Genomic DNA, 16,016 nt, shown 5'->3' on the forward strand with positions numbered 1-16,016 from the left:
TGGTCACTGAGTTGTCACTTTCCCTTACGATTTCACAGATGTGGGTTCCACTGTGTGACATCTGCTTAGATTTCTCATGGACTAGAGCTGTGTGACATAGGTATGTTGACATTACAATTGAAAGAGCATTTTGTCACTGTAATTGCTAATACACTATTTCGAAATCACAGACAGACTCCAGATTGTTTTGTGCTTTAAGTATGTTTATTTAAGTGCTCTATATTGGAGGGGGTAGTAAAATGGTGAGGGGTGATGGCGGAGGAACGTCCATGGCAGAGTCCAGTCTATTAGTCTCACAGGTGCATTGCCCATATGGGTATAGGAAGTGGAGATGGGGCAGTTTAAGTATGGACAGGGTGACAAAGTGGGACGGTAGGATGACAACCAGGGTGGTCTCATTTCTTGGTGGGGGTCTTGGCACGGTGCTCTGTCTTGTTCCTGGATCTCAGGGACTGTTTGTGGGGTGGTTCTCCCTCTGCAGGGGGTGGGGTGCTGGTGTGGTGGTCCTGTGGATGGGCATCCTGTCCACTAGCGCCGGCAGAGGTGGTGGGCAGTTCATCGTCCATGCTAGTGTCAGGGGCCCCTTGTAGTACCACAGTGTCCCTCCTGGTGTTCATGAGTTCCTTCAGCACCCCTACGATGGTGCCCAGGGTGGAGCTGATGGTTCTGAGTTCCTCCCTGAAGCCCATATACTGTTCCTCCTGCAGGCGCTGGGTCTCCTGAAACTTGGCCAGTACCGTTGCCATCGTCTCCTGGGAGTGGTGATAGGCTCTCATGATGGAGGAGAGGGCCTGGTGGAGAGTGGGTTCCCTTGGCCTGTCCACCCCCTGTCACACAGCAGCCCTCCCAGTTCCCCTGTGTTCCTGGGCCTCCGTCCCCAGGACCGTGTGCCCACTGCCACTGCCCCCAGGTGCCTGTTGTTGTTGGGGTGGTGGGTTAGCCTGGGTTCCCTGTAGTGGTGGACACACAGCTGACTGACGTGTCCGGGGGACGGAGGTATGGGCCCACTGGGTGGGTGTTGTGCTGGTGTTTCCAGACGGGGGAAGGTCCGTGGTGGCCTGTGACCGGGTGAGGGGAACCGACTGTCCAGAGGTCCCCGATGGGCCGGGCTGGTCATCTAGATCCAGTTGGACAGAGCTGCTGTCATCACTGTGGGCCTCTTCCGTTGGTGGTGTGGACATGTGTGGACCCTCCTGTCCGGTGACGTTGGGTAGGGGTCCTGCAGGGGTATAAAAGGATGGTTATTACATCTGTGTGTGGCATGGTGTGCAATGGGTGGGTGACCGTTTACCCCAGTGCTTGCATTCCTGTGTGGGACCTTGTATGATGATGGTTTAGGGGGTTGTATGGCTATGTACAGTGGTCATGCTTTAGTGATGGGTGTCCATGCTTTGTTGTTGCATGCAGGACTTGGGGTTAGGATGTGTGGTTTGTGATGTTGGGACATTTGTGAGGAGTTGGAGTGCTGGGGGTGAGGGTGAGGGTGGGGGTATGTGATAGCATGCAGGTAGGGTGGGGGATGTAATAGTTAAGATTTGTCTTACCAGAGTCCATTCCTCCACCTACTCCTGCGAGGCCCTCAGGATGCAGAATCGCCAAGACCTGCTCCTCCCATGTTGTTAGTTGTGGGTGAGGAGGTAGGGGTCCGCCGCCAGTCCGCTGAACCGCCAGGTGGTGTCTTGAGACCACGGAACGCACCTTCCCCCATAGGTCGTTCCACCTCTTCCTGATGTCCTCCCGATTTCTTGGGTGCTGTCCCACTGCGTTGACCCTGTCCACTATTCTTCGCCATAGCTCCATCTTCCTTGCAATGGAGGTGTGTTGCACCTGTGATCCGAATAGCTGTGGCTCTACCCAGACGATTTACTCCACCATGACCCTGAGCTCCTCCTCCGAGAACCTGGGGTGTCTTTGCTGTGCCATGGGGTGGTGTGGATGATGTGTGGGGTGGAGTGTGTGGTGATAAGTGTGCTGATGTTTAGGGGTGTGTTGTGTGAGGTGCGTAGAAGTTCTGTGGGTGATGGTGTTGTGTGCCTGTGGATGCTGTTGTTCTTGCTGGTGGTGTCTCTCTCTGGCCTTCTTTTGGAATTTTTGGTCGTAGGGGTTTGTGGGTGATGTGGGTGTGTGTTTTATATTGTATTGGGTGTGTGGGAGTGTTGTGTGTATGTGTATCAGGTGTGTGTATTTGGAATTGTCCAATGTGGTAGTGTTTTGTAAATGTGTGTGTATTTTGAGCGCAGTGGTGTGTACCGCCAATGGAATACCGCTGTTGAAAGACCGCTGCTTGGATTCGTGGGTCGTGATAGTGTGGGCATATTTCTGTTGGCGTGACGGTGGAGGTTTTGTTTTCGCCAGTTTATCACTGACCTTTGGTGTGGCAGACTTGTGTGGGTGTCTGAATTTTGGCGGATTCCGAACTGTGGGTCATAATAGCTGTGGCGGAATTCCGCGGCGGTGTGTTGGCGGTCTTCTGCACGGCGGTAGGCGCCTTTTACCGCCAATGTTGTAATGAGGGCCTTAGTGTTTTAGAGGGACAGTTTAGCCAGTAGCAGAAATGGAGTCTGATTGGATGACTGCTGCTTAAGCCCAAACTCAGGTTATAGAAGACAATTCTAAGACAGGATCAAAGACTGAAACAGTAGATACTGAGACAGCATCTGAGGGAGAAGAGACTGGGAGTGATTTTTCAGTTGGAGGAGTCCCATTTGATGACTCTTCTTCGAGTGATTTTGAGGGAGTCGTTGAGGACAGTCGTGCTGACCCGCCACAAGCACAGTGAGATAACAACAGGTTAGCCTAATCCAGAGAGCAGGCACATGCGATAGCAATTATAGACAGAGTGCTTTCTCGGCAGCCCCCAATTTAGTTCAACCCCAAATTCCACCTTTTACTGGTGACGCTGGATGTAGTAGTCTCTTTTTGGATGTTGACTTCCTTCAGCAAATTGTGCAGCAAACAAATTTGTTTCCCAACCAATGTCTGGAGGAGTATAGGGGCAATCTAGGGCCACATTCTAGGGTACACCAGTGGACTCCCACTTCGCTGGCAAAGTTGAAGATATTTTTGGGCCTTACGCTCATAATGCAGAAACATACCTTGCAGTCTTACTGGACAACTTGCATGGTTTGGGTAACCCCCATCTTCGCACCATACATGAGCGGAGATTTTTTTTTGCTATTTCAGAACATGCTGCATTTCAGTGGCAATCCTGCTGCATTACCACAGGACCATCCTGACCATAACAGGTTGTTGAAAATTCAGCCTGTCATGGAACATTTGACTGACAGATTTCTAGAGATCAATGCCCCTGGAAAGAATATAGCAGTCAATGAGTCCTTGATCCTGCAAAAAAGGGCATCTGCTGATCAGGCAGTACATTGCGAGCAAAAGATCTTGCTATAGCATCAAGTTGTACATGCTGTATGAGAGCTCAACTGGCTATGTGTACAGGTTAAAAATGTATACAGGAAAGGAGTCCACACTAAACCCATTAGGTTGCTCTCCCACGCTAAGGGTCACAGGAAGGATTGTATGTGAGTTTATCCAGCCACTCCTTCACAAAAGTTATAACCTTTATGTGGACAGTTTCTATGCAGGGGTAGAGATGTTCAGTAAGCTCTACAAAGCTGGCACTCAGGCCTGCGGTACAGATTGTTGTCACCGCAAAGGATTCCCGCAGGAGCTTGTTTGCAAGATGCTCCAGAAATCCCAGAGTACTGCGTTGCACTGCAACGAACTGCTTGCAGTCAAGTTCCTGGGTGGGCGTCATGTGTACATGCTCACTACAATTCATGAGCAGAGCACTTCCCCCATCACTGTTAGATGTCAGATTGTTGAAGTCCACAAGCCTGCCTGCATACTTGCTTATAATAGGTGCCTGGGCACGATGGACAAGAATGACCAGGTTCTTCAACCATACAATGTGAGCTGTAAAACTTGCACTTGGTACAAGAAACTGGTTACCCACCTGATCCAGATGGCAACATAGAATACATATGTTGTTTATTGTCAGACAACCACAGGAAGGCTCATGTCTTTCCATTACTTCCAGTTGTCTGAGCTTGAAAGCCTCACTGCAGCTAAAGAAACTGCAGCCTCCACTTCATGTGTTCTGGAGGATGTGGCAAGGCTGCAGAAGCGACACTTTGCTGATCGCATTCCTAAAATATCCAAAAAGTATCAACCATGTCATCCATGTAAATTGTGCTGGAAGCAGGAAAAGAGGCTGGAGAGTCATTTTTCAATCTCCAGTGCCTAGCTCAGCCAGGCTTGTGTTTTCCCACTTGCTTTATGTTGTATCGTACTAAAGTAAACTTCTGGGAACTTGACTGAGGTGAAGCTGCCGTTGGGTAAACCTTTCAATGGCTATGCATGGATACCTAACGCCCATGGGCCACAACGTCATTAGGCAAGCAGTCACAGAATTTTAGTTCATCTACTTTCAGAAAATCTTGGACTACCTTATGGCCTGCTCAACACCTTTATCCGCCATTAGAATATGGTAGCTGTTCTGTTTGATGATTAACATGCATTATAGCCTCCACACTGCACATACTAGTGGACAGAACATGTGGCAGGTTGTCATGGAGTACCCTGTGTGGAAAAATGTTAAAGGTGTGACAATGTTAAAGTGCTTGCTAGGAAACGTATTTATGCTACAAAAGTAGCACCCTGATTGCCAACGAGAACCAGAGTAAGTGTAACTAGTCAAACAAATGTCCTGTAGGACATATTTACCAACACTTCTACTTGCTTTTAAAGTGTGTAAGCTTCACTTGTAGCTTCACTTTCAAAGTAAAAGTAGAAGTGTTGGTGAATGAGTCCCACAGGATATTTGTTGAACATTTTACTTTAGAGACCTTAGGCAGTATTCACCAGCATGCCTGCCTTAGATTCAGTTGTAGATATGCTTGTTCAGTTCGATGAATAGTCCTCTGAAGGCATACTCAGACACCCCAAACTTGCATCCACAAACTGGAAGGAGTTGGATTTTGCACAGGAAGTGCTCTGATAGCGCATGAAAGACACATTCTCTTAAGCTTCACGTAGCTATAGGTGGAAGGCATTAGTATAGGTTCACTTGGAAATTATACAGGATTAGTCAGGACTCTGATGCGGACAGAGACATGAACAGGTAAAAAAAGCTTACAGTAAGTATGCTTTCCCAGGGATATTGCATAGGTAGAAGGCAGATAGTAAAGATAGTACAGATACACATGTCATGACATTATCTACACCTATGGATTTAAACCCATGGGTGCTGCACTCCTACTGAATTACTATGATACATATGGGTCAAGGTTTTGACCTGCCTGTCATTTTCATCCTCTGTCAGAACTTAGTAGATGCTCAGCGTGCTGTATGGTAAGTGCATTACAGTCACCGCACTGCACATAATGGTGGATGTGACATATGCTATGTTCTCACAGACTACCTTGTGTGCCAAAAACTACCCTTCTTTATAGTTTATGATGTTTTCTTTAAGGAATATTGCAAAAATTCCCTGGCATGTCTGCCTTAGTTTCAAAGGTTGATATGCTCGCTCAGTTAGAGGAATAGGCATCGCAAGGCATACTCGGACACCCCCAACTTGCAGCTACGAACTGGAAGGAGTTGCATTTAGCACAGTGAGTGAAAGACATGAAAGACATGTCTTCCTGAGCCTCAGTGGCTGTCATAGGAGTCATTAGTAAAGGTGCCTTGCGCTTGCGTTATGTAATGTTCAGAAAGAAGGAGGCGGTTACTTGACAGGTGGTAAAATGTAGTCAAACTTATTCCATTCTGTGGGGTATGAATGTGATGGGCACTTGTCTGGTGGTGGCAAGTGCAATGATCGATTGGATAGGGCCTCTGGCAGGCAGTATAAAATTGTTGTGTGTTGTGCTTGAATGGCATGTAAATGGCCCATAAAGTGGTTGGTGTCATGAAGAGGCTTCATGGTTCACCTTCAGAAGACTTGGTTTTAATATTCAGATACTTTGATAAGTATTTATGCTTTGAAACCAGAATTTCTGGAAGTGCTAAAACCAACTAGTGTGAGTTGTGGATTAACTTTAACATCCTAGTACCAGGGGAGTCAAAGGGTGCATGACTTGCATGCCTCTCACCAGTTTTTCTTCACCCAGAATCCCCTGCAAATCACACACTTTGCTTAAAAAACACATTTTCCTTGCATTTCAGTGGGGGAAAGTCCTGGAATCTGCAGGTAGCCACAAATTTTCTACCACCCAGTCTTCCCCTAAGTCTCCTGAGAAAAACTTCACTTGTGTGGGTTTGCAAGTGGCTGCCACAGGGAAGGACCCAGAATGTATTGTGGATACATTAGAATTATCTATCACAAAAACAAACCTGGTTTTGCAAGGTAGGTACCTGCGTTTTTGTCCTTGGCTCAGTGGCAATATAGGGAAACCTACCAATCCCTGATGTTTATGAAAACTAGATACCTGGGGGAGATCCTGGAGGTGTGACTTGTGTGGATTCCCCAAGGTTTACAAACCATAATACCGTGCAAAGGTTGAATAAATACACTATTTTTCCTTGCATTTCTGTCACGTAAACTACAGGAATGTGCAGGGATCCATGTAATCCCTACCTCCCAGTGTTTTCCCATTTGTCCTGATAAAAACGCTACCCCACTTGTGTGCCTCACTCACCATCAGGAATGTCAACAGTAGCCCTCATGCAAGGACTGCCATTGACCTTTGTGTGATCCATTCCTGTCATGGGTACTAGGCCCAGGCACACTAGTGTGGTAGTGTTTTAATAGGGACACATTGGGGAACGCAGGGGGGTAAGAGGTTTGTGGATCCCTGCATGTTCCTGTAGTTTACGTCTCAGAAATGCAAATGTTTTTTTTTCAATGATTTACCTTTGCAGGGTATTCTGGGTAAAAAATAACTTTGGGGAATTCACACAAGCAATACTTCCCTGGGCTTCCCTACATATCTACTTTTCAGAAATGTATGGTTTTTCTTAAATGGTTCCTGACTAATTAGTACACTCACCTTAGTTATCATTATTGCCACAATATGTTTTGGGCTATTTCCTATTGCAGGCTTTTGGCCTACCCATACAAGAGAAGTACCATTTATTGGGAGACATGGGGGAATGTCCGATGGAAGGAAGTTTGTGGCTTCTAAATATTCTACAACTTTACATCACCGATATGTGAGGCAATAGTGTTTCTTTATAGTCAAAGTTTGAGGTTTGCAAGGGATTCAGGGCAAAAACATGTGATGAAAGCCATGCAAGTTAACAATCTTTCATACACCTAGTTGACTAGTTTTCAAAAATGCACAGGTTGGTTGGGTTTCCCTAGGTGTCCTCTGAGCTACAGTCCAAATTCTCAAGCTACCCACTTTGATTTTGTTTTTTGGATTTTGGTGGAAAAATGTGCTGTCTCCATTTTGCATTTTGGGCCATTTCCTGTTGCAGGCACTTAGCCTACCCACACAAGTGAGGTACCATTTTGATCTGGAGACCTGCAGAAATGCCGGATGGAAGAAAGTTTGTGGCTTCCCACAGATTCTAAAACTTTCAATCACAGAAATGTGAGTAACATTTGTTTTTAGTCAAAGTTTGAGATTTGCAAGAGATTATGGGTATAGAACATTTGTGAAAGCCATGCAAATCATCCCACCCTGCATACCCCTAGGTGCCTAGATCTCACAATCAATCACCCTCTACATGCACTTTGCCTACCCACACAAGTGAGGTACTGGTATTATCGGGAGACCCAGGAGAATGCTGGTAGAAGAACGTTTGTGGCTCCTCAAAGATTCTGGAACTTTCCATCAAAGAAATGTAACAAAGATGTGTTTTTTAGTCAATGTTTGAGGTTTGCAAGGAATTTGGGGTAAAAAAAATGTGGAGAAAGCCATGCAAGTCAGCCCACCCTTCATACCCCTTGTTGTCCAGTTTTAAAAAATTTACAGTCACCTAGGTTTGCCCAGCTGCCAGCTGAGCTAGGGTCCAAAATCTCAAGCTATACACATTAGAAAAAAAGGTCCAGTTTTTGGTGGAAAAATGTGCTCTGTCCATTTTGTGTTTTGGGCCATTTCCTGCCGCAGGTACTTGGCTTACCCACACAAGTGAGATAACATTTTCATTGGGAAATGTGGAGGAATGCTGGGTGGAAGAAAGTGTGTGGTTCCCCTCAGATTACAGAACTTTCCATCATGGAAATTTGAGGAAAAATTTGTTTTTTCAGTCAAAGTTTGAGGTTTGCAGGGGATTCTGGGTAAAACAACGTGGTGAAAGCCATGCAAGTCAGCCCACCCTACATACCCCCATGAGTCTAGTTTAAAAAAAATTAAAAGTTGACTAGGTTTTCTTAGGTGCTGACTGAGCTAGGGTCCAAAACCTCAAGCTACCCACTTTGGAAAAAAAGTTTTGTTTTTGGTGGAAAAATCTGTGTTTTGGGTTATTTCCTACTGCAGGCACTTGGCCTACCCACACAAGTGAGGTACAATAGTTATAAAGAGACCTGGGGGAATGCTGGGTGGAAGGAAGTTAGTGGCTCCCCACAGATTCCAGAACTTTCCGTCATAGAAATATGAGGAAAATGTGTTTTTAATCAATGTTTGAGGGTTGCAAGGGTTTCTGGGTAAAAACCTTACTGATATCCATGCAAGCCAGTCTACCCTGCATGCCCCCATATATCTAGTTTTAAAAAATGTACAGGTTGGCTAGGTTTTCTTTGGTGGCAGCTCAGCCAAGGTCCAAAATCTCGAGCTACCCGCTTTGGAAAAAAGGTTGTTTTAGGGTGGAAAAATGGGCAGTCCATGTTGCCTTTTTGGGACGTTTCCTGCTGCAGGCACTTAGCCTACCTACACAAGTGAGGTACAATTTTTATTGGGAGACCTGGGGGAATGACGGGTGGAAGGAGGTTTGTGGCTCCCCACAAATTCCAGAACCTTCCATCACAGTGATTTGAGGAAAATTAGTTTTTTTTGTCAAAGTTCAAGGGTTGCAAGGGATTTGGATACAAAAATGTGGAGAAAGCCATGCAAGCCAGGCCACCCTTCATACCCCTAGGTGTCTAGTTTTCAAAAATGTACATGTTGGCTAGGTTTCCCCAGGTGCCGGCTGAAATAGGGTCCAAAATTTCAAGCTGTACACATTGGAACAAAAGGTTCAGCGTTGGGTGAAAAAATGCACTGTGTCCATGTTGCTTTTGGGCCATGTCCTGCGCCAGGCACTTTGCTTACCCACACAATTGATGTACAATTTTTATTGAGAGACCTGGGGAAATGCCCTTTGATGGAAATTTGTGGCACCCCACAGATTCCAGAATTTTCCATTGCAGAAATGTAAGGAAAAGATGTATTTTTTTAGTCAATGTTCGAGGTTTGCAATGAATTCTGGGTTAGAAAATGTGGTGAAAGTCATCAAGTCAGCCCACCCTGCATACCCCTAGGTGTCTAGGTTTTAAAAATGTACAGGTTAGCTATTTTCCCCTACGTGCCAAATGAACTAGGGTTATGCACATTAGAAAAAAAAGGTTCAGTTTTGGGTGAAAAAGTATGCTGTGTCCATGTTGTGTTTTGGGCCATTTCTTACCAAAGGTACTTGGTTTGGTAGTTTGTGGTTCCCTACAGATTCCAGAACTTTCCAAAAGAAACATTTGAGGAAAATGTGTTTTGTTAGTCAAACTTTGAGGTTTGCAAGGGATATTGAGTTAGGAAACGTGGTGAAAGCCATGCAGGTCAGCCTAGCCTGCATACCTCTTGGTGTCTAGTTTTCACAAATATATAGGTGTCCATAGGTGCCAGCTCAGCTATGGTCCAAAATCTTGAGCTACCCTCTTTTGAAAACAAATTCTGTTTTCCGTGGAAAAATGCTCTGAGTCTGTGTTGCATTTTGGGTCATTTCCTGCTGCAGGCACTTGGCATACCCACACAAGTGAGGTACCATTCTTTTGGAAGACCTGGGAAAATGCTGGGTTGAAGGAAGTTTGTGACTCCTCAAAGATTTCAGACCTTTCCATCACAGAAATGTGGGGCAAAAGTGTTTTTTTTAGTCAAAGTTTGAGATTTGCAGGCGATTCTAGGTAAAAAGAACATGATGTGAGCCTACTCTAGATGCCCCTTGATGTCTAGATTTAAAAAATGTGCAGGTTGGCAAGATTTCTCTAGGTGCCGGCTGGGCTAGGGTACAAATTCTCGGGTTACCCACATTGCAAAAAAAGGGCCAGGTTTCAGCGGAAAAATGTGCTACATCCATGTTGCATTTTGAGCCATATCCTGCTGAGGGTACTAGGCCTACCTACACAAGAGCGGTAACATTTTTATCAAGAGACTTGTAAGAGAACAGAATGGTAGAACATTTGCTATAACCTATTGGATTTTGCTGCATTTGTGCCTTTCAAATGGAAGCCAGAGTATTGGAAAGATTACATTTTGAAGCATACCCTCCAATATGGGTACCCAAAAACTTTGAGTTGCAGAAATTACAACAGATCCTAAACTCTATATTTTAGGCCCATTACAGAAGTACATACGTTTCCTTGATGCTCTTTTTTCACTCTGCCTATTGTGCTATAGGAATTGGTCTATACCCAGTACTCAATGAAAAACCATTGTACGGTGCACCTCAGTTGTTGGCTATGGGTACCTTGGGTTTTTGAGGAACCTACAAACCTGATATATGCCTGCAATTAGAATGGTCTGGAGGACATAATGGTATTTTGCTTTTGTAAATTGGCCATCATGACAAAAAGTTACAGATGAAAATGTTGCCACAAATGCCGATTTGTTCCCACTCATTTTTAATATTTCTTTTTTTCAACAGTTATTTTCCTTAGCAAAACATTGAGGGATCTACTCATATGACGCTTTGCTGAATTCTGGATTTTGTCTACATTTCAGAAATCTGTAGCTCTTCTAGACCTCCCATGGGTTTCACACTAGTTTCCACCACTAACTGGAAGCAGGTTAAGAGCAAAATAAATAGGGAAAATAGACCATCTCTTAGAAAAATACCAAAACTGTGGTACAAAATTAGGTTTTTAGATTCAGCTTTGCCTGTTTCTGAAAGCTGGGAAGATGGTGACTTTAGTATAGCAAACCATTTATGTATGTGATAATTAGGGAAAAAACTGCAACTTTTATCTGGAGCATAGTTTCCCTATTATTCTAAAAAGTATTCAACTTTTGCTATATTTTGCCTTTTCTCCAAGGAAATCCACAAACCTCAGGTACCTTTGCAATTCTCAGGATGTTGGAAAAAAAAACAGAGGCACATTTGGTATGGATATCTTACGTGGTAAAACGTTATGGAGCCATAAGTGTGAACTACCCCAAATAGCAAAAAATGGGCTCAGCAAGTCCCAGCAGCTAAGGTGTTAAAGATCAATAATTTGTAGTTTTTATTGAGATTTTGTTTTGGTTGTATCTTGTTTTATTCTTTTTTAAATGTTATATTTTTCTGTTCTTTTAGTCTGCTCTGTTAGTTGCTCTGTTAGTTTTACTTTATAAATTAGTGACCTTTTTTAAAAACATTTTTAAAATAAATACTTGTTATCTTTTATAGTATATATCTATCTATATATATGTATACATACATATATATATATATATACATACATATATATATATATATATATATGTATAGATGCTAATTTACATTAATGTGTATTAATATTTAAACTGTTTATGTTTGATTATAATATTTTGAACTTTATTATTGTAAGTAAATTATATATAATTGTGATATGTGTTCATTTTGATATTCTTACCTTTATTGATGATATTCTGGTCCACCATAATGTGTTTTTAATATTTGATATGTTGCATATGAAGTATGTAAATTCAAAATTTTTGTTAACAATATGCTAAACACAATAGTTGTGTGTCACAGAATTATTATAGGCAATATGTTAGAAAAGCAGCCATGAGTAAATCAAATCCCTAGGTGGGCATTACTACTGATTTTAGGTATAAGAGTGATGGCATTTTTGTAATTATATGTCCCAGTTAGGTGGACAGAAGCATTTGGGACAAATTAACAGCAGGAATTCTTGGCTACTCTCCCTCTCTGGAGCCATTAAGAATTGAATTTTAAGTAATTTTTTAGATTAGTACCCAGACAGTCAAACCTAGTCCCATATACTTTAAATCAACAAACGGCTGATAAAAAAGACTTCCTACTTATGTGATGTTACTTGCCACTGAAGATATGATGTAGGTGCCGCCATGTGTGCACAAAGCATTTAAATTGTTTCTGTATTTTACATAATAGTGTCTTCATTTTTAATCCACATGCGGAATAGGGAAATAATGTAATTGATCTGAAAAGCAGACATTTTCTAATACAGTGCCTACAGTGTATTATAGCCAGAGGTGTAGCTGTGATATTCAATTTCCACTTTTACTGGTCTCAGATAGGAATGAAGCAAAGAGAGTCCATTTACACACAAGGTAAGTATGGGGGATTGAAATTTAGGATGGAAATACTTTATCTTCTATACATATTTGAATATCTTACATTGCAGATTGTCGAGAGCTCATAAGGATTGTTCTTGAGTCAATTAACTACCATGAACCTGAAGAGGGCCAAGAGAAGCATGAAATATATTGACAATCAAGATATGCACAGTCATAAAAAGACAAGCTTTTTTTCTTTTCAATAGTCAATTTTATTCAAATAGGACCCAAAGTTACGCTTTGTTAGAGATAACCATATAGTGCATCACAAGATATTCCTTTATTTTCCAGGAATTTGGAGCACATTAGGAGATATACTTGAAGTCCATAATTTAAGAGCACTTTTAACACAGACAGAAAATTCTCTCTAAGTGAGCTGCATTGCTTGGGATGTGAAATCGGCTCTCTGATGAAACATACCACCTACGGTGGGCAAAGTCTCACCATCCCTTTAGCTCAGGTCTTTTTATTAAAAATATTAGCCATGAACTCTTATAACAGAGACTCATTTGAGATATCTTTAAATCTCTCCACATAAAATATTTCTCCTCTGGTTTGATGATCTTTCTACAGTTATTCTGTGAAAAGTAGGGTGACAGATCACAAACCTTTGTTAATCAGTTTGGTCAGAAATGGGATGACTAATTTTGGAGGAGGTGCTTTGGTGTGGTCAAACATAGTACTGAGAATATCTCTGTTCAACCCCTGGTAACTATGGCACAAACAGCAGGCAATCCCCAGATAAGTGTGTATCAAGGTCAAGCATTTCTAAGAATCTTGAAGCAAAGAACAAAACAAAATAGAATTCTAGAACCAACTTAAAAATATAGTAAAACATTAATGAGCAAAATGCACAAAGCCCATCAAAGTAAGTTAAGGGGAATCAGAGTTATGAATTTCTAAAACGTCATGGTAAAAAGCACTTAGAAAAAGTAAAGTATCAATCAAAAGTCAATGTTCACATTTGACAGGGACCTAGGTTAAATTTTAAACCACCCAGATGGAACAGGAGATTGAATAGACTATGTGAGTACTCACTATCCAAGTTTCACCTTCTGGCTTAGTTGTGTTATGGAAGTCAAAATCTTCCTCCGAGAAGCTGTCTAAGGTTGTGACTGCTTGGGTCCCTCAAAAGTCTGATACATAAATGTCAAGCTCCCACTGATACCATTGGTTTTGGTGCCAAAAGCTCTGAGATGGACAAACCTGGATTTCATTGTCCACTAGAGTGGTTCACTGATTGGATAGGTTTGCCAACTCAGTCCAGAAAAAAGTTCTAAGAAGTACAAACCTGGATTTAAACTTCATCTTGAAAGCAACATTCTAGGGCATGCTTCAGTTCCTTGCCCGGTCCTCTAGAGTTGGAAAAAATTACCCTCTTTTAAAACGTTTTGGGAAAGTTCCTCTCGGTCAGTCCTACGTTCCCCAGCTCCTCAGGGCTGGCTTCTAGGCACCAGGTCTCTCTCCAGCCAGGCCTCCGACAGGGCTGAATCCTCAGTACCCAGCTGTGCTCATAGGACCAGGAGTCCTTCTATCTTCTTTGTGTCTGAAGCAGGAAAACAGGAGGGTAACCACCTGGTCCTTAGAGAGCTTTTCCAAGCCTTGGATGTCAGCAAGAGTCCTTTAGTTCTTGAGTCTGTGTATGAGTCCTCTTCTTCCAGCGTGACTTTTATCTTCAGATGCAGTCTTCCCAGGTGCAGGAATGTTCTGACGAGGTGGTGATGGATGTGACAGGTTTATCCTGTACACAATCTGACTTCCTTTTGCAGCACTTTCTCTTTTTCTTAATGTAAAATTACTCTAAGACCCCTTGTTTCAAGATGGTAAAACCTGGCTGTCACCAAGCAGACATGCTTTTAGGTGTGGCTGTTAAGCCACTGTCTATTTTAGATGCGTTCTCCTATCGCCTAACAGTGTCACTTGCTGTGACTGGAAACTGCATATCCTGAGCAGTAGAACAGTAGAACAGTTCTCATTTGCATCTCCAAGTCAAAATAGGTAGTTCTAAAGCTTCCCTTTGTTTGGCCAACTGTTCCTGTCCACTCTCACATAGGTAATTTATGCTAATTGGCTAGCAGTTTTCACCCATTTGCAAGTGTCATTTGAGACAGGGCCATTAACTCTTCCAATCATGGATGTGTATTCCAGCTGTGGATGTGAGTTGAATGGGAGGACTGGTTTAAAACAGATGTGCCTCAAGTAGCTTATCTATCTGATTTCACTATCAAATCAGAGTTTGAAAAAAACCCAGAAAATAAATATATAGAAAGCATTTGTCTAGACATTATGTATATGGAGATAGGGAAGTAAGATTTTAATTCCATATAAGGTTGCTTAGGAAAATGTCTATCAAGGCCTTTACGGCTGAATAGACATAGGCTTTTATTTCATTTTGAGGGCACACTAATTCAAAAATCGTGTGTGCATGTTTTTATATTTTGGAACCCTTGCCAGTGGGCATGCAAAACACTTTTTAGGAGTGACTTATGAATATCTAAAAATAGGTTTTTCCTTCATGTCAAAGGCATTTTTTCAGTGTTATGTGCCACTGCAGTGCATTTAAACTGCAACCCACCAAGAGCATAGTGGTGCTCCTGATAGACATATGTGGGTGGGGTGTATACACATTGAAGCACATATATGACACTTAACTTTCCATTCCGAAGGTGCCCTTTAGGCACCATTTGAAGTGGACTTACAGGGAAGTTTAATAGGCGAAATAAGGAACTCCAATGTGCAGCATATGGAAAGAGTAGGAGCACGGGCACTGTAATCCAGCTCAGAAGATTTTTAAAGCCAAAAATGGTATCCAATAAACTGTGGATAATCATGCAGAAAAGGGGAATTTTATACGATTTCCCTCTGAGTCCTTCAACAGTTTGATACCAAAAGAAAGCAAGTCTTAGTCTGGGAAATGTTTGGACAAGTCACCGGTAGTAAAAACATGAGGTAAAATTTGCACTTAGAAGTAGGGGCCAGATGTACGAAAGGATTTTACCCATTCTGTGTCTATGGGAAAACGCTTTTGTACATATGGCCCTAGGTTTGGTAATTTGCCCAGAGTGATTTTGACACTATATATGTATCTGTTGCAGTTATTATAAACCTAAATTGCACCTTAGATTTTCATTTAAATCACAAGACAAGTCACAGAGACTTTAACAGATTTAGTTAGATTGTGCTCACTTCACCTTTAGTAGCATCCATTCCTCCCACTGCATACAGGGAGCCAACTGTGGATTTTCTTGGTTTGGTTCTAGGGCTCTGCAACATTGATCTTCGTTCTGGTAACAAATGATACTTCATTGCTTCCATGAGGAATTTTTGGCATTCCAAGTCATCAGCAAACATTGAGCTGTTTTCAAGATCTGCTAATAACTGAAAAAAAAATAACTGGGTGTCACTGATGGAACAACTAATAATGCATTTGTTAATTTAAGCATGAAATAATTATTTCACCACAAAATGGTGTATGTAGCGATAGTGTGAATGGATAGATATATTTGTGTATGTTAGATCCATGCTGTCTATTTACTGAGGTACAAAATACAGCAATGACAAACAGTTAACAAACAACTGTCCAAAGAACTT

General features: G+C 42.4%; 1 protein-coding gene across 1 annotated transcript in view; it reads right to left on the bottom strand.

Moving 5' to 3' along the window:
* Window positions 1-16,016, bottom strand: part of KLHL4 (kelch like family member 4) — a 924,273-nt gene that overhangs the window by 215,802 nt on the left and 692,455 nt on the right. The window contains exon 6 of the mRNA XM_069213186.1: window positions 15,617-15,803. Coding sequence (XP_069069287.1) covers window positions 15,617-15,803 — 187 coding nt within the window. The remainder of the gene's footprint in view (window positions 1-15,616; window positions 15,804-16,016) is intronic.

Source organism: Pleurodeles waltl, chromosome 2_1 (assembly GCF_031143425.1).
Source record: "Pleurodeles waltl isolate 20211129_DDA chromosome 2_1, aPleWal1.hap1.20221129, whole genome shotgun sequence".
NCBI classification, from domain to species: Eukaryota; Metazoa; Chordata; class Amphibia; order Caudata; family Salamandridae; genus Pleurodeles; species Pleurodeles waltl.